Source organism: Alosa alosa, chromosome 5 (genome assembly GCF_017589495.1).
Source record: "Alosa alosa isolate M-15738 ecotype Scorff River chromosome 5, AALO_Geno_1.1, whole genome shotgun sequence".
NCBI classification, from domain to species: Eukaryota; Metazoa; Chordata; class Actinopteri; order Clupeiformes; family Clupeidae; genus Alosa; species Alosa alosa.
This window is the reverse complement of record NC_063193.1, coordinates 1,708,756-1,728,167: the sequence shown is the minus strand read 5'-3', so window position 1 is coordinate 1,728,167 and position 19,412 is coordinate 1,708,756. Positions and strand designations below refer to the sequence as shown.

Sequence of the window (19,412 nt, the reverse complement as noted above, 5' to 3'; positions counted from 1 at the left end):
CTGGTAATTCCCTGGAATTGCGCTTTTCTTAGTTATTCTTCTGCATTTAACTTCAACCGTTTAATGTAGAAACTTCATTAAAACTCATCGCTACGTAGGTCTTACTTTAGGACAGGTGTGGAATGTATTTTTCATATATGTAACTTTTATACTTTTTGAACTATTAATTAAAACTATTAAAAATTTCCCCATAGACTTAACATTGGCTTATTATGGCATCACAATAGAGCACTTAGAATCCTATGCCAGTGTTCCGCCAGAGCCATATGGTTCGCCACCTCCAGCAACTGTCTGTCTCAGGCTATAAGCACAATCTGGTCTCTTAAGACTACAGATCCTGTTCAACTGTTTCCTCTCCCCACAACTGTTTCAAAATAAAAGTATTCACTGCTATAATCCCTATTAAAATTATTTAACCATTTAAACTATCCAACGTTTTAACTGTTCAACTATTCCAACTGTCAGTTGTCATCAACTATGACTCCTTTCAACTGTTTCCTCTGCCCAAAGTTGTTTTAAAATAAAAGTCCTCACTACAATAATTCCCTATGAAATATTTGAACCAATCCAACTGTCAGTTGTCATCAGCTATGACTCCCGGCCAATTGTGTCCTCTGTCCACAACTGTTTGGCAGCCTGGGCTTTTCAGTCAACTAGTGTGATCAACTCCCAATCTATATTCAACTTTTAAACTGTCTACTTTTAAACTATCAACTTTTATTAAGCTGTGCAACCACCATGTCTGTCCTAGCTGCCATTTTCATGCACTCAGAATTCCCTGGAATTACATTCTCTAGTTTTCGTTGCTAGCGTTAACCTTGAGAAGACGGAGTTTGATAGGAGAGGGTAGTATGGGGTGGGGAGGGCAGACGAGAATGTTTCTTTCTCATAGTAGGAGCCGCTTCTGTTTTGTTATTCTTTCTTTTCTACAGCACATACATGTTAGTTACCATCACGGTCTTTGAATGTACATTTTGGATCTCATTTAGTAATGATGGGTGATCTACATAGGCAAAATACAGGAGCAATCAGACTTGTCAGTTGAATGTGAGGGGCTTGAACAGCCAAGTGAAAAGGGGAAAGTTTTTGCACACTTGAAATCGCTTTAAAGCTGATATATGCTTCCTTCCGAAACGATTAAAAAAGAGTGCAGCAAAGGTTTTGAGGCTATCATGGGCATCACAGATCTTTCAGTCTAATTTTTCAGTCAAAGCAAAGAGGGGTTGCTATCCATATACATAACAAAGTTATTTTTCAACACCAGCAAACGACACTGACCAAAATTGTAGATATTTAATTGTTACAGGTTTGCTGAACGAAATACCAGTGACATTGATTAATGTATGGCCCTAATTTTGATGATCCAGGATTCTTCCAGGCTCTTTTAGGGCTATACCCAATCTCTGTGGGTCTAAGGTGATTATGGGGGGGCAAATTTTAATTGTATAATGGATCCTCTGACAGACAGGCAACAACCACAAATAAATTTGTCAAAAGTAGTTTGACCCTCAATAGTCTAATGAAGGGCTACAACCTGGTAGATGTTTGGCGATTGCTCCATCCCTCTAAAAAAGATTTTTCTTTTTTTTTCATCTGTAAACAAATCTTATTCCAGAATAGATTATTTTCTTCTAGATTCCAGTTTGCTCTCAACTGTCTCTGGCTCTTGTTACCACAATATTGTTATATCTGATCATTCCCCTGTTTTCGTAGATCTTAAACTTAACACAACTGAGGGGAATTACACCTGAAATGCTAAATAACTCACTATTAAAGGATCAGGGTTTCTGTAAATACATTACAGAGAAAATGTTAATGTTTATAAATACAAATGACAAAGGCTTATGTTAAGGACTCCACCTTATGGGAAGCCCTGAAAGCGGTTATTAGGGGATACATAATATATTATGAGACATAATGAAATGAGACATAATGCTGAATGAAAGCGCACAAGAGGTAAGTTAGTGGAAATAGTAGACAATCTTACTAATCTAGAAAACAATTACAAAATGTCCCCAACACCTAAACTGCTAAACAAGATCGTGGCCCTAAGGTATGAATACAATGACTTGTGTTATTAGATTAAAGATGTTATTAAATTACTAACACACATGAGACAAAAACACTTTGAACTAGGGGAGAAGCCACACAACTTGCTTGCTAGGCAACTAAGGCAAATGCAGTCTTCCAGAGCCATATTTCAAATCAAAAACGGCTCTGGCCATATACTAACTAACCCCAAAATGATAAATGCCAGATTCAGGGAATTCTACTCACAAGTATATAAGTCTCAAGGCAATGTAGACAGAGACAGTATAGAAAAGTTTTTTGCTGGTCTGCAGTTGCCTAGGCTCTCTGATGAGGCCATCAGTGCACTAGAAGCTGACCTGAACTTAAAAGAACTCAATGCAGCCATTTCAGCGTTTCCAGCTAACAAAGCCCCAGGACCTGATGGCTTTAGCATGGATTTCTTTAAAAAATTTAGGGAAGATCTATCACCCCTATTGTTGCGTATGTTTAACCACGCTAAGGAAGCTACAATACTCCCACCTACATTGTATAATGCCAACATCGCTGTTATTCGAAGCCTGGTCAGTGACCCCCTATTAGTATCTTGCATCGCCCAATCTCTCTGCTGCCTGCTGAAACTAAGATCATAGGGAAGATTCTTGCAGACAGGTTGAAGAAATATATATGTAGCATTGTGCACACAGACCACACTGGATTTATGCCAGGGAGACAACTACATTTTAATTTACGCTGTCTTTTCAATGTCTTGTATAGTAAACACTCCACTGAGGCCGTCATTATTTCCTTAGATGCACAGCGTGCATTTGACCAGGTTGAGTGGCCTTACATGCAGGTAGCACTAGAACAATTTGGGTTTGGGTCTACGTTCAGGAAATGGGTAGAGACAATATATGCTCAACCCACAGCCTCAGTCATAACCAACCAAACCGTTTCTCCACCCTTCCAAATTCATAGGGGAACCCGACAGGGCTGCCCCCTGTCACCGTTCCTCTTTGCAATTCTGATAGAGCCGCTAGCAATTAACATGCTAGTGCTAGTGCAAGTATGGCCCCTATAGTTGTCACTGCAATAATTCACTATTAAATAATTAAAACTATTAATTATGAGAAATAAAGTCATAATTTTGAGATTTAAAGTCGTAATTACTCATAATTATGACTTTATATCTCATAATTACGACTTTAAATCTCAAAATTACAACTTTAAATCTCATAATTATGACTTTAAATCTCATAATTTTGACTTAGTATCTGGCAGTTTTTTTTTTCAAGTGGCATTGTTTAAAAAATAGACATGCAAAATAAGAAAATAAACTTAACGCTGGGTGGAAAACAAGTTTTACGCCATGCGTCAGGGTGCAAAATAGGGGCCCAAAAGTGCTAATTGACCATAGTGTTAATAGATTATGAGAGCATGCCCTTTCTTTTCTTTGGCCCCTATGGTGCACCCGACGCAAGGTGGCACAAAGCGCAACGCAAAGCTTATTCTTATCTTACCCTCAATAAAGTGTGTTTTTGGCATGTGCTCCACTTTTATTAAACCTTGCACCCAGGGGTGTGGTAAAACATACTGTACGGTGTGGTGCGGTGCATGACGCTCAGACACCCTCTAAAAATGTTATGCCACTGACCAAGAAAAACCTGGTCTAGCGAAAGGCACATATAAAGCACAGTTGAAGATGCACTGGCATGAGATGTAAGCAGTAACTCATCTGCAGGATAAATATCCTTAGGATTTGTATTTAGTCATTCAAACATTATTGGGGTAAATGTTGCTTTTTTCAGGCTATGTTTTCGATGGTAACCCCTTGTCAGTCAATAGGGAAAGTAATTAACTGTGTAGAACTGTTTTGTCATTGATTATGAAATCACGGTGAAGTTAGTTTCACTTTGCCTATAAGTTCAAATAATAGTCGGGAAATTTGGTCTCTGCATTTATCCCAATCCGTGAATTAGTGAAACATAGTAGTATTATCATGAACTATCTGTCAAAATAAGCCCCGCCCCTGAAACGTCATAAATCACGTCATAACCACGCCTCCTTTTTATGCAAATTAGCCCGTGGTTGTTGTCACCACGTGTTGTTTGTTATTGTTATTGTTTTGTGAGTCATGTGACAGTCATGTGACTGGTGTCAAACCCCTGGGCAGCCATATTGGATGTAAAGTCATGTGACAGTCATGTGTCTGGTGTCAAACAATGCCACGCCCCCTTGGCATCCATATTGGATGTAGTGTCATGTGACAGTCATGTGACTGGTGTCAAACCCCTGGGCGTCCATATTGGCCCCCAAACCCCCATGTGTGTTTTGTGGATAATGGGGAATCAGATAAACTTTGTAAGAGTTGTATATGTTTAGTGGTAAATGGGGCTAAATACAAAAAAAAAAAAAAAAGAAAGAAAATGGAGTTGCCGGAACCCGGATTCGAACCAGGGATCTTTAGATTTTCAATCTAACGCTCTCCCAACTGAGCTATTTCGGCTGCAGGGCTTCAATGGTATGCAATGCATCCTACTTTGTAGGGATGGTGTTTTGTCCGGGCATGTCTCTGAGTGTGTTGTTTGAGACCCCTTTCATGTCGGGGGTCTGCCTACTACCCCACGTACACTAGTGCTAATAACATTGTAAAAGACCTGTTTATGAGTAGTGGCGTCTGTATGCAGACACCTGGTTATCTATAAACCCTTTTGTAGTGGGTGTGTTTTGCCCGGCGTGTCTCTAGGATTGAGATTATAAAAGCTGGGGGGCTATGTATAGCTATCATTGTTAGCAGTGATTTTGAACAGAACTTACCATGGCTGACATGATTGAATCGGCAAAATCAAAGAGACGGATTACACTCACCCCTGTTAGCGCTAAGCTATCGAATCCTGAAATGACTTATGCACGCAAAGGAGGAGACCTGAAACTTTTGTTAATTTTCTGAGTAAACCTAATGATGGCGTGGAATACCAATGGTTGTTGAACGATGGGCGCATCGGAGGCTATGTTTTTGACAAGGAAGATCGCAGTGTGAAGCTATACGCATTGACATCTCTCGGATTTGGCGTTTTCAGACGACATGGCGCACATTTCATTTTGTGATGCAGATTGGGTGATGTTTAGGGACTCTTGGAAGGATATTGTACAGCCTGCTATGGACAGTCGCTACACAGCATCATGGAATAGTCCAGCCTATGTCAAGTCTTACCACATGTATGCTAACTGTCCACAGGATTTCATTCGCCTGTCTAGCAGTGCATACAGAAGACCTACATATTATAATGAAAAAGATTTGAATGAATTCGCATATACACCTAAAGTGGAGTATCTTTGGAAAGACCGGCATGTTCTAAGTGATGTTTTCAAAAAGGTTGATAGATTGTTCAAATGGAGTGCTGGTTTGGAAAGATACCAGGGCGTCAAGGCATGTCTCTTCCAGACGTGCCAAGATGATCTGGAACTGGCCAACCATTGTGAAGAAAGCGCTCGGAATCAGCGCCCCCTCGTTCATGAAGCTTAAAAAGAGGTTTTCATACGAAGGGTTCCTTTACTCTCAGAGCTGTTGTGAACATCATACAATGTCTCTATATGTGGATGAAGTTGAAATGACTGAAGCGTATGTTTGGCCTGATGGTGTGGATCAAAGTTCAAGAAGTATGTTTTATCAAGAGGAATCAGTAATTGAACAAGAAATGATACATTATGACATGGATTACTTGTGTGAGAGATTTGCGATGCTAACTTTGACGGATGATAAAGAGGATGTTAGAGAATGCCATCTTGTGGATGATGACGCCCCTGTGGGTGTACCTCCTACCGGTAACAAAAACGACTCTGAAGATAAAGGAGAGGTCACACATGATTGGGTAGCGGAGAAGTCGCCGCCCTCCAGACTACACCCCATGAATGGTTAGTGGTTGTATACGATCACACCAGCCGGATCATCGAGACGTTCAGAACTGTCGTGATGCCTTCAACAGATGTTAAGATGACTGATACGTGTGTATACTTTCAAAATACCTGTGGTGGGGTGGGCATGATGGATTGTTCAGAAGACTTAGAGATTGGTGTGTCATTAAACCCTGTATCATCAGCAGATGGAACCGGGACTTCTAAAGCTACTGGTGAAGACCTTGTTGGTTGTTTGGCAGAGCTACCTCTTGGACTTATCAAGGCCTGTGTGTGTATTACACTGCAACACATCATCACGCAGAAGTTACAGGAGGACTGTTTTGGATGTCAAGTAAGCCACCCCAGCCAGATTCAACATTCTTGCCTCTTTGAACCAGATGCGTACTACTTCCAAACAAATGTTGAGGATATAAAACATCGGCTATACAAAAGACCACTACTGCAAAGCGTGAATCATCTATTGGGACATTACGGCTATCAGACCCATCCCCAAAAAATTTGGGGGTCTGTAGAAGCTATCGTCTACGAATTAACAGGGGAACCATACATCTGTGGGTATTTACACACTTTCAAGGAAAATCACATAAAGGATTGTGATACAAACATTATTCTTGAAACTCTGACATATTGGGACAATTAACTGTAATGGGGAATTGGTGCTGTGGTTCAGGCCCACCAAAAAGAGCGTGTGAAATATGAGCTAACAGCCTTACTGTGTAATGTCATAGCAGACGAATCTACATGTTATGCAACTGATATTGCTGTACCTTACCATCATTTTAAAGCCTTAAAAAATCAAATGACGCTTGCTAGATCATTGTCTGAAGAATGGTCCGATCTACTGAATATGGGATCCTCCGTTAACAAGGCGTATCATGTAACAGTGCATGAAATTTTAGAGAACATGTGTATGATTCGGCAAAGTTTTTTTTTTCAAGATAGGGCATATCGTAGCTCTTTGTACATATGTAACTGATGTATGTGTCATCAAACAAAGTAAGAATGAGTCTGTGGATGTCTATGAGGTTGTGAATAGCCTAGTGGAATTTCTGGTTGCTAAGGACTTTGATGTGTGTGTTAAATTTTTAAACTACCTTGATTCTCTACCCATGATGGATATGTAAGCCTGCTTGCCAAATAAAAGATTGTGAATGCACATCGTGGTCTGTCATTAGTTGTATGGAGGGTGTCATGGAGGAGGTTCTAAATACAATCTACTACACACCTTCAAGTGAGGGTTCATATGGGGGTATAACTAGATTAAAAGAAGCTGCCTTTAAAAAAACAGGGATACATCTGTCCGATAAGGATGTTGCTGAATGGTTATCAGGGGAGGATGCGTACACACTTCATAAACCTATGCGTGTCAACTACAAAAGGAATAGGGTGATTGTGTATGGTATCAACAGGCAATTTCAAGCGGATCTGGTTGACATGTCCATATACTCCAGGGAGAATGACCATGCTAAATATATGCTGACGTGTATAGATGTCTTTAGCAAATATGCATGGGTGCGTATTTTAAAAAAACAAATCAGGGATGGCGGTTGCCGCTGCTTTTGAATCAATCATAGAAGAGGGTCGTATACCCCAGAAGTTGCAAACTGACCGTGGGAAAGAATTTTTTAACCAGCATTTCCAGAGGATCGTGAATAAAAACAACATTCATCATTTCGCCACTGGGAGTGAATTAAAAGCTAGTGTCGTGGAGCGATTCAACAGAACTATTAAATCAAGAATGTGGCGTTATCTAACAGCCGCCAACTCTAAACGCTACTGTGACGTCTTACCTGATATGGTATCATCTTATAATAACAGTTACCATCGTAGTATCAAAATGAGACCTGTGGATGTGACAAAAGAAAATGAAAATGTGGTCTTTAAAAACCTGTATGGTGTAAAGACGGGAGCTGCCAAAAAATCTGTGTTCAAATACAAAATAGGAGAGCTTGTTAGAGTATCTAAGGTCAGAGGTGCATTCACAAAGGGGTATGAGGAAAACTACTACACACGTGAGTTTTTCACCATAGCAGAGTGTGTACATCGAAACCCACCTGTTTACAGGTTGAAAGACTATGATGGAGACATGTTAGAAGGTACCTTTTATGAAGAGGAGTTGCAGAAAATCCTCATAAACAGGGATAAGGCATTCAAAGTGGAAAAGATTTTGGAAAGCAAAAGAGTAGGTAGGACGCGTATGGTATTGGTAAAATGGTTAGGTTGGCCATCAAAATTTAACTCATGGGTCCCCGCAAAAGATGTGGTTGATGCTTAAAAAATGTCTTAAATCACAACACAACATACATATCCTTATTCACACCGGTGACATCATGGAGGACGAAGGGTTTTATGTGACTTTACCAAGCAATGCGTGCCGCGATATTTATCCTGACAACAGAATATCCAACTACCGAACTAAACTGGCAAAAACACTAACACTAAGGGGGGCTTGGGAGGTCGCTTTAATTGAGTTCATGTACCCCAAAACATGGGTTCCATTTCACAAAAAACATTCAAAATTCACAATTACCGATACAGCTACTAACATCCTTATTGTTGGTGAACTTCGTGAAGCTTTCTACAATAGCATTGCTGATATCATAGCAGAAATCAATAGTGTCGGGTCTCATATACAGTTTACCTATGATGAACTACTTCACAAAGTCCGTGTGACATCATCCGAATGTGATGTTTCGCTAACATTCCGTGGGAAGCTAGCCAGGATTCTAGGTTTTGAAGATATGATTCCATTCGCGGTACCCCCGGAGGCGTCGGTAGAATCCCCCCCACATTGCTGATTTGTATGGCGGGGAATATACATTGTTTGTCTATACAGACATTATAGACCACCAAGTTGTAGGTGACTATTATACCTCCCTGCGGTGTGTAGAAATAACGGGGGAGACCAAAAATATAGTCACAATCGGCTACGACAAACCACACTACGCACGTGTGTCTAAATCACACATTGACGACATTACCATAGAGGTGAAAAGTGATCAAAACCACAACGTGTCATTCAAGTACGGCAAAGTGATTACAAAACTCCATTTCAGACCGGTAAAACAACTTCCAAGAATTTAAAAATGAAAGAATTTAATCCCTACGCGGACCCACATCGTTATGTTACATATTATCAAAACCAGGCGGGTGGCCATATTGATGGGTTCGCTGGGGGCCCTGTCATGTATGGCGGATTCGGCTTGGGATCGCTCCTAAAAGGTCTGTACAGAATGGCTATGCCTCTATTGCGTAGGGGTATTGGACTCGCTAAACCGCATTTAAAAGCGGCAGCTAAAAATATCGTCAGTGATGTGGTGAGCAACGTCATGCAAGCCCACAACAGTCAAGAGGGGTCGGGGGTGTTAGTAATGCAACGTAGACACATGAAACGACCGCCAGGTGTGAGAAGAGGAAGATACACAAAGAAAAACAATGTAAAGGCTAAGAAAAGATCAGTGTCGAAAAGGAAGGCTCAGAGTAAACACCGGGGGAGTAGACCTGCTAAAAAGAGGCGTAAATCCATATTCTAACCATGGCTCTGATACACGGCATGTCGGCGGAGTGTGTCAAATCTGAGTTGGATCTTTTTACAGTGCCTATGACTCAAACGGCTATAGAGAAAAACACCTATGTTGAGATACCTCCCATATCAGCTCTGTCAGACACAGGACCCCTGGAGTTTTTTGTCGCGGGAAATGGTCAAGACTATATTGATTTGAATAATTCGCTACTGTATACAAGGTTAAAAATCACCTTACCCAACGGGGCGGACCTACCAGCGGGGGCGCCTGTGGGTTTGATAAACTACCCTGGCGGCTCAATCTTCTCTCAGGTCGACATAACACTGGGGGATCGGCTCATATATCGCAGAGCTCAAACACCTATCCATACCGCTGTATTATAGATTGTCTATTGAATTATGACCGTGAGGCCCTGGAGACCATTTTTCTCTGCGGGGCTGTTTTACAAAGATACAGCAGGCCATATGGATGTGTCGGGATCCTGGAGGGGCCAACGAAGGTCTCACAAAGAGAGCTGCATTTTCTGAATCGAGTAATGTTGTAGAATTGTTAGCTCCAATCCACAGCGACATATTTTTTTTTGATGTTAAACGGAATTGATATCAAAATAAGACTAACTAGAGCGAAGGATGAATTCTGTTTAATGCGCAGTGATGCTGTAGCATACAAAATCAACATTCTTTCAGCAAGTCTTTTTGTGAAGAAAGTTTCTGTATCTCCGGCTGTGAGACTGGGTCATGCTCAAGCATTGCAGTCCACCACTGCTAAATACCCTATTGATAGAGTATGTCTAAAAAATTTCTCAATACCCGCTGGTACGCGGGTGGCTAATCAGGAAAACCTATTTCTGGGGGCGTTACCAAAATCCATCATATTAGCAATGGTCGATAATGATGCCCATACTGGATCATACACAAAAAATCCTTATGCGTTTAAACATTATGATCTGGAATTCCTAGCCGTTTATGTAGATGGACAACAATACCCGTCTAAGCCGCTACAGCCGAAATTTAATGAAGCGTCTGCCGGACGGGAGTTTTACCAATTGGTGTTATCCACAGGAAGACATCTGAAAAACAAAGCACTGGTCATAAATCGTCAGGACTACTTGTCCGGTTACAGTATTTTTGCTTTTAATTTAACGCCTGACGAGGAGTGTGGCCAGCATCTGTCATTAATAAAGTCAGGCAATATCCGTTTGGAAGTTCGGTTCAGACAACCGTTGCCGAATACAATAAATTTGATTGTGTATGCGGTATTTGACAGTATAATTGAGGTGTCTAATCGAAGACAGATTTTGATGGACTACTACTGAAAGATCATGAATACTGTTGAATTATCGACTATTATGGATAATATATCCAAAAATACACATTTTCTAGGGGTATTGGCTTGTGATCAGCTACCTAAAACACCCGTGTATCATCTACCAGCCTCTGTGATAATTAATACACATAATTCAGACCAACCTGGTGAACACTGGTTAGCTACGTACATAACTGAAGAAGGTGATGTGTGTTTCTTCGACAGCTTCGGGAACCGTCCAGACAGTGATATATTTTCTCCAAGCATATACACATTTCTGAAAAACATGGGTAAACGTCTGCTATATTCAAACCAGCAGGTGCAAGACTTTACGTCTATCACATGTGGTCAACATTGTGTGTTCTTTCTGTATCATATGTTGAAAGGGTTATGCTATGAAGATGTGATGCTTAAATACTCTGAAAATTTAAATAGAAATGATAATATGGTGTCATTAATTGTGAAGAAATTACAAGGTTGTAAATGCATGTGTAATATTTTCACATGTGTGCAGCATGCACAGATCAATGATAAGTATCTAAAAAAGTGTTGAAAAGGCTTCATAATAAATAAACATGTCAAATGACATTTCAGAGTTGGGTGTTTTTATTGAAAAACAAAAGGATAGAAATACACACATTATAAGTCATACCTGTATCAAAAGTCATACAACCTTATAAAACATTATAAACATAAAGAAAAACAAAGCAGAAAAAATTACAATTTATAAAATATTACAACATCTGTGAACATTAGACATAAGCAATGCATAGTAATCATTACAAGATTTTCTAAAATTCAAGCCATGCGGTTGCATCTAATTGAGGTGTTGAAAAACCAGGGGATTCTGATGATACGCTCTAACTGGTGTATGAGTAGGTGTACTATTTCTTTTCAGTGCTGTGATTGAATCTTTAACTAGTCTATTTGGTATTGTAGAAAGAGGGATGTTTAGCATAGCAATAGCCCTCAGAAATTCATGCCATCCTTGAGGTCGCCTGCGATGGCTCACAGCTTGTGGCCCGGTGATACTTTTTACCAGATCAAACACATGCGTACCTGGAATGGTTGTGCCGTTAAAAACAAAAGACCCAGAATCGTCCCACGATGCTATGCCTTGAGAGTTGTACATCTTTGCTAATATATACTCAGCATTCCTTTTGCTTCTCAGGGGTACATTTTTTAAAACCTCAGAGGCTACCTGATTGTTCTCAAAAGTGGGGGGCGTAGCCTGTACTGCTAAACTTTGTGACACATCATCGGATGATGACTGCAGTGGTAAACTCAGTGTCAGTGTGTTCGTCTCAAGGTCCCCCTGTTTAACCAGGGCCAAATATCTCTGTAATAATGACGTATAATGCAGGGCCTTCTCATGAGGGGTCAGGTGTGTTTTACTCAAAACATTTTTCATAGCTACTTCCAACTCGTTTTCAACAGACTGGCGCAGTGGGGTAGTTACGACATCATTTTTTAAACGGTCCAATTGTCTTTGTGGTACCAGATACATTTTCTCAGCGTACTCCATTACTTCTAACTCTGTCTTGATGTAAACAGACTGGTTATGAACGGCAGAGCAACACTCAAGAGGGGCAGGAGAAATCCACCTTTCTGGTTAATAGTGCGTCTCTTTGTGCGTAGGCCAATTTTCTTGTCAGCCAGTAACTTTATCAAAATCTTATTTTTACGTAGTTTTTTATATTGTATAGCTGTTAAGGGTATAGTACCACGAAGAATATTCAGTGTCACCTCGCAGAGAGCTAAGATTAACTCATCTGACGCAGAATGTAAAATGACACGTCTCTGGGGCGGTTTAGCTTTAAGTAAACGCCTCAAAAGAGGCAAATTTCTACCGATTCTCTCAGACATATCTGTGTCTCAGTTTGTTTTCTTCGGCACATAGACAGCCTGATGCTCCAAAAGCAAATCTGTTCTGAGGCGGTACAAATCTGGGGTTTTTGGTTTATAGTCAATCAACAAATATCCGTAGGGTTTCTCAGTGGCATTTTTAAAAGATTCAAGAAAGAATTTTGTGTTACCGGGGTACATCTGTCTCGCTAATACACTGATTTGGTTGTTATCTCTAGGGTTTTTGAAAACAATTAGATAATTAGTGTTCAAACTGATTGTTCTGCTAGATTTCCCCTGAAAGAACAGATTCTGAACCATGTAAATGGCACTAAGATTACGATGATGTACATACTGTGTGAACACCTTCTCTATTTCTGTATTATTGCTGGCATCTTTCATCACATCATCAATAATTAGCAGGTTAGTTTTTGATATGGGTAATAACTCATCATCATCTAGAGCGTTAGGTATTCCTTGAATAAATTTGACATCTCTCAGCTTTAACAATTCGTCATAAAGTGGTTGCCAACAATCATAAATATACACTATATTTTCAATTGCATCACTAATAAGGGTGTCGATATTGGCTATCAACTGTTTTACAAAAAAATGTCTTGCCAGAATTAGAAGGCCCGCTTATCACACAAGAAAATGGATGCTGTAGTCTGAAATCGTATACAGGGGCCTCTTTTAAGCCAGTGTTATATTTATCCATGATAGACATATACCCCTTAGTATCCGTATGGCCTAGTTGTGTAGTCGGGTAGTAGCACCCTCTTGTTGTAAACAACCCTGAACCTCTTCTCACCAGTTTTGTTTTTTAGAATGAGATGTTTCTTGTTACGCACAATATTATCAGTTCGAGCCCGTATGTGTCGTGTACTATCTCTGTCAGTCACATAATGATCAACAAGGCCAATGAGGGTGTCCAATCTGATCAGTTTTGAATTCTCTGCATTAAGCGTGATACCTTTAGCCTTCATACAGGTTTTACCCCGGGCTGTGCGATAGCCATAAGTCTTCGGTCCGGCTGAACAGAATTCTGTGATGTAGTCACCATCATCCAGCTCATTTGTGAGATCCCCTAAATAGGGCCCCAGTGGCGGCTCCCAATCGCCATCCTTTGAGACATAAACCGCACTGTCAGTATCTGTGTACAAAAGGCGCTCACCCAATTTGTCCATAAGCTCGTACAATTTAAGGCGAGCATGAGCGGTGGTGAATGCACCCACAAACACATTTATGTCTGGGGTCTGTACACAACTACCCTCAGCATGACGCCATTGGACTAAGGCCACATCATCAGACACAAATGAAAAGTGTGTGACATCATATTCACAACCAAAAATGTATCTGGCAAAATGCTCGGGGTCTTTCACCATCTCGGTGGTGGGCAAATTCTCTCTCATAGAGAAGCGACCCCAGAGGCTGTTGAGCAACAACTTGTTTATTTGCCTTACGGCAGGGTTCAAACAGATCTTATCAGGATTCAGCCTAATCCCCTCCTTCTCATAATAGTCCTCGATGTAGGCCTCTTTAGCCTCATCAGTCACTGCGTGGGCAGGGTATCCGCTAGCTTCCTGCTTGTATTGGAGAAATGTCTTCACATAGTCTGAAAACAATGTGTCAGATCTCTGAGAAAAATGCCAGACCTCATCAACCTTGGTAACAATGTAGCCCTTTTCAATAGCCTTCATCAGCTCAAGACTAACCCAACACCCCGAAATGGAGCGCTCATCATCACTGTGCTCACAGGGGCTGGTCTGATTCTCTTCTACAGCACAAGTCCTGCAGAGGGGGAACATCAATTTGCCGTTGCAGCGGTATGGAAGCACGGGGTGTAGTAAGCCCCTAGGTGGAGAGACTGTAGCTTTGATCAACCCGTAATAATTTTCAAGTGGCTGAAAATCTCCCACTATGATCTGGGGGTTGTGGATGGGGTACTCACACTTGCTCTGACATGCCGGGTATAGGGATGTGAAATCAACGTAGTGAATTTTCTCACCCTCACCAGCTTTGCGGTAAAGATTGTAGGCATCTGTTCTTCCACCGTTAAGAGAATCGCGAGGATTTAAACGCTCGGGGTGTACGTATGTGGCCATGAATCTCTTAACATCAGGGTCACGCTGCTTAGCCTGGTTCCACTCACATTCCCACATCACTTCGACCCTAAACCCTTTGGTCTTGGTGAGGTATGTCACCTTATCATCAAAATGTCTCCTCACATCCCCGTAAGGGATATTTAACAGGGGGTGTATATGGTCTGGATTGTAGCGGCAATCATGGCCGTGATGAAAACAGCCATTAAATTCGAGTGCATGTTTGACACCATTTTTTTCATAATAGCCGTCGAGGTAGTACTGACCTACTTGCACCTCGCCACCTTTCAAAGCATGTTGTACAACCATATCTCTACTATCATTCACATATTCCAACCATTGGATAGAGGAGTTGGAGTATGCCTTATGTTGGTTAACATAGGCATTGTTGTGTGTGAGTGCTATTGTGTCTCGTTGCAGGAAGTGCCTTGTAGACAGCCATGCAGCAGGATGCTAATGTAGTCTGAGTGAATGGGTCTACACCAGTACAGCCCATGAACGTCTCGCGGTATTTCATGCACGCGTCCCTCAGTAGCACAACATCATGGACCCCATAAGATCGTAGCTCTTTCTGAAAATCAAATACGCCTTTGGATGCTTCGCTATACCATGTGTCAAAGTCGGCTCTGTCTTTATCGGACATGGTGTCGTACCCATAGTACTCACGATCTGGATAGGGGCCCCTATAGTAGTTGTTTGCTGCTGTGTTAAATTTGTGTGGGAAGTACCCTTTTTCACGGTGTTCAGATTTAAGGCCGCAGTTGTCTTAGCCAAACGCATGGGGATGAACGAATAGCTGTCAATGAACCGCTGTTTAAAGATCTCATCATACATGAAAATTAATCTGCATCCAGTCATGATTATTTTGGGCGTAACCCCTAGCTTGGTGAAATGCTCCAGTAAAATTATATTATCAAACCCTGATGCATTGTGGGCCAACCATGTGTAGCCCTTATATGTAGACCGTCTGAAGTGTTTCAACATCATAAACACACAACTACTACCCTCGGCCTCATAAGATCCCCCTTTGAAAGTCATGGCAGCAGCAAAATTAGCCTGGTGTTTACCATTTTCAATTCGTGTTTCTAAATCGAAAAAGATATACTTGGGCTCTGTCTCTTCCGGCTTGAAGGGTTGAATGAAACAGCTATGGTTATCACCAGGCACCAAATTGGCTTTACAGTGAGGACAACGCATGGATGAGCATCTGTGGGGGTTTTTCTTATTCATGCTGACATGATATCGTCTGTTACACTTTTTGCAGTACTTAGTGACATCACATGGGACCACCATTCTGCCTATAACCCCAGTGGGCTCAGGTTGTTTGTGTCTGGAATGGCAGTAAGCTGATTTGCAGTATCGCATACAATCACGGCAGTATACTGATGGTCCTTTATTTTTGTGGCAATTCACATCGTTGCATACATCACAATTGTATTTACACGCGTGATCACGTTTATTACTGTAGCCACGGTAGCAAAAACCACAAAAGTGACCTTCCCCCAGGAATGTATTGGGGCGCAAAATCCGGTGGTAATGATTGTCATGGAGGTACAGATAAACAGTTTTCTTAGGGTTGGGTGTCACCCTAGTCTGATACGTCAGCAACTCATGTAGGGGGGTTCGGTAAAAGACCACAATTTTAACATCATACATGTCCTCAAACACGGCCACATCAGCAAAACCTATTTGCTGCTGAGGCGTGAACCCCGCATGCTCATGCATGTCAGCCCCCAGCTCCAATAATCTATCGGCTGTGGCATCAGGGTTCAAAAAATGAGCCAGACAAATAGCTAAACAGGCATTGTTTGAGTCATTAGCAGGCGTGAACAAACATATTTTTTTCTTCCTGATGACCTCATCATGAGCCAAATCCTTCAGCTTCCTATAACCACCACCGTTTCCACTGCGCACTATAGAGACGAGGAGATCCAGACTCTGATCGGCCAAGAGCATCGTATTACTCTGTAACACCCTCTCAATAGCTTCAATCAACCGGTCCAAAGCATAACCATTTTCATTTGTCAATTTAGCCTGTACATCGGTAGTAAGACTTTCACCCCTTAACACAATGTTGATAACTGCATTTTCCCCACCTAATCTCCTTGAGAAATCCACAATATCGTTCAAGATAGCGTAACAGTGTTCTATGTATGAAGCCATGTCAGTATCACGCATGCCCCTAAAATTTAGCGGCCTACTTAGTTCCATACTGTTGAAACGGGGCCTGGCTATAACTCTGTAATCACCAACAACACCACCCTCATTCGCTAAGCGTTCTATGGCATCACGGTCTAAATTGTAATCAGGGGCCGTGTCATGTCCAACATTGCCACCGTCACAGGGCTGTACACCAGAACGGCCAGGGGTCACATCCACACTCACCGAGGGCTCATCTTGTAAAATAGATGTAGGAGACCTATCATGTACATCACCGCCAGTACCTGTTTGCAACCCAGACCCGCCAGGTTGTACATCCATGCTTACTGTGGGAACCTTGTCATGCATATCACCACCAGTGCCTTTTTGCACCCCAGAACCTCCAGCTAACACATCCATGCATACTGAGGGCCCATCAACTGGTGTATCTATTGGGAGTGGCCCATGTGTAACATTATTTGTCTGAAAGTAAGGATGGGGCATGTTAATAGGGTCATGTATTGGTCTCTGACTAATGGATGGCTGTGTGGTGTTTGAATCTATGCATCTCCTGTGATATGTATCCAAATTCTGTTTCATGCGCTTGATAATAGGATTGTCCCGGTCAATGTTTTGTACGAATCTAGCAGCTTGGCTTTCAAGCTGAGCAACCATTGTTTGCAGAGTGTTAACACTGTCAGGGTAGCCATCTCTTGTACGTTTATCAGACGGCTCGTTGTCGTCACCCCCGCTGTTTGATTCATCATTTCTAGAGCGTTTATGTGGCGGAGGCATTGCTACTCTGTGATTACTCAGCAAATTATTCAAGACTTTTTAAAACTAAATTACGCATATATAGCCTACCACACGTGTACAATCATAACTAGTATAAAAATAATTAAAAAATAAAAACAGCAATAGAAAAAAAAAGAAACCTAAAGGCTACAAATCAAAACAAAAAAGCCCTTAGACAATCTATCATAATAGGGTTTTTAACAAAGTCTAGATCAACATAAAAGTATCATCCCTGCTCTGTATACCATCCATAACAACTGCGAAATTCTTTGCATGATTCTTGGTAGCGACGTGATTATCTCTGCAGACCTCATGCAGAATTTTCATAGCACCAACAACCAGATCTAATGCATTGCCGCATGGATCTACTACACCGGTAGCACTACGAGTCATGTGTGTATTTAAACGTTCACCACATTTTGGCTTAGCATCATTTAGCATCAACACAACAGTATCCAAGGCTGATTCTGCATCTGTGTACTTATAGTGACCTGAGTTTACATCACACACAGCATTACTTACAGAGGGCCCAGCCGACCCCAAGTCATCAACAACCGTTAAAACTGACCTTTTATGAACTTCACAGGATTCGTTGGCTTCCACAGCGTTTAGTATATCCCAGTCAGATATGTCATCAAAATCCGTTCCATTAATATCCCATGTTTCAAGTTGTGTATCAGTCCATAAATCCACGCGGTTGATATCCTCTGATTGAGTCTTGACAATAGGTCGATAGTCCTTTGAATAAGCAACCCCGTTGTTGATAGATGCGTCTCCAAGGCCTATAGCGTCATCCGTTGTAGTCAGATCTGTAAATGATAGCGAACACATTAGCCTAGTGCCTAGCACATGTTTTATTTGATCATAAACAGATATTGGTGAATTTCAACTTACCAATCGTTTCTTGAACACCCACATATAACCGCTTAGCAGACCCCTCAGTTTCGGTTAGATCATCTTCAACATCACAATGACGACGCTTCTCAGTTGCTTTGTGATAGATACGGACGTCGGATGATACCCCCGCTGTAGCGGCTGTAGACCCCGTGGGGGTAGGCCTACTCGATGTATCCTCCACTTCAGACACCCCGATCGGTATATCCAATTCGTGTTCGCCAGGCAGAATGGACTCTGTTGTGTCGGAGTCTCTGATGACCTGATTATCATCAGATAGAACCGGTCTCGTGGCTATGAAATAGGATGGATATTGAATGTGTAAATATAAAAAGAAACACTTTTAGATTAAGACACGATATCAAGCAGTAAACTCCAGGGAAACCATACCTTCAGAAGCACAATCACCCTCTGCCTTGTCAAGTATATCACCATGCACTGAAAATGTAGAAACAATCAGAATACACTATTAACAAATAGCCTACTAATAAAAAGAATAGGAAACAGGAATAAACAAATACAAATCTCCACACAAGGTAATATTTAGCTTGGGGGGGACTTACAAAGTAGGCTTAGATATCCGGGTCTAACATTAGATGCTATAGGATCACCAGTTGTATTCAATGAACCACCAAGGATTGACAAACTGTTAAAAACAAAACAAAAAAAAAAAAAAAAAAAAATGCGTTAATGGCAATTAAAGTATTTCATGTATGTTATAGACAACCATTGACAGTAAGGGTAAATAGATCTTAATGCAAATACATACTCACATGTACTGAGGTCCATGCTGCACAGCTATCTTCTGACTACAGACAAGTCAATGATGAAGACTGATGAATACCTGGCAGAATGTTCTAACAGGATTTTTTAAACCTTAGGG

General features: G+C 41.3%; 2 protein-coding genes and 1 non-coding gene across 6 annotated transcripts in view; 1 reads left to right on the top strand and 2 right to left on the bottom strand.

Annotated features, from left to right (window-relative positions):
- The window catches only part of LOC125294427 (long-chain-fatty-acid--CoA ligase ACSBG2-like), a 71,027-nt gene that overhangs the window by 31,460 nt on the left and 20,155 nt on the right, over positions 1-19,412 (top strand). The window lies entirely within an intron of this gene.
- On the bottom strand, positions 4,441-4,513 carry trnaf-gaa. The gene has a single exon. It is a non-coding gene; the product is annotated as a tRNA-Phe (tRNA).
- Positions 10,480-19,387, bottom strand: LOC125294428. 4 transcript variants are annotated; one of them, XM_048243160.1, is made up of 6 exons: positions 19,093-19,381; positions 18,920-18,967; positions 18,530-18,791; positions 18,204-18,444; positions 10,945-11,031; positions 10,480-10,518 (listed from the first exon to the last, which is right to left on the bottom strand). In XM_048243160.1, the coding sequence occupies exons 2-6, from the start codon at positions 18,962-18,964 to the stop codon at positions 10,488-10,490; spliced, it is 666 nt and encodes a 221-aa protein (XP_048099117.1). In that variant the 5' UTR covers positions 18,965-18,967; positions 19,093-19,381; the 3' UTR covers positions 10,480-10,487. The 4 variants fall into 4 exon arrangements, with proteins under 4 accessions (XP_048099117.1, XP_048099116.1, XP_048099114.1 ...); XM_048243159.1 differs by lacking the exon at positions 10,480-10,518 and having other exon boundaries at positions 10,838-11,031; XM_048243157.1 differs by lacking the exons at positions 10,480-10,518; positions 10,945-11,031 and having other exon boundaries at positions 16,215-18,444; positions 19,093-19,175; positions 19,303-19,387.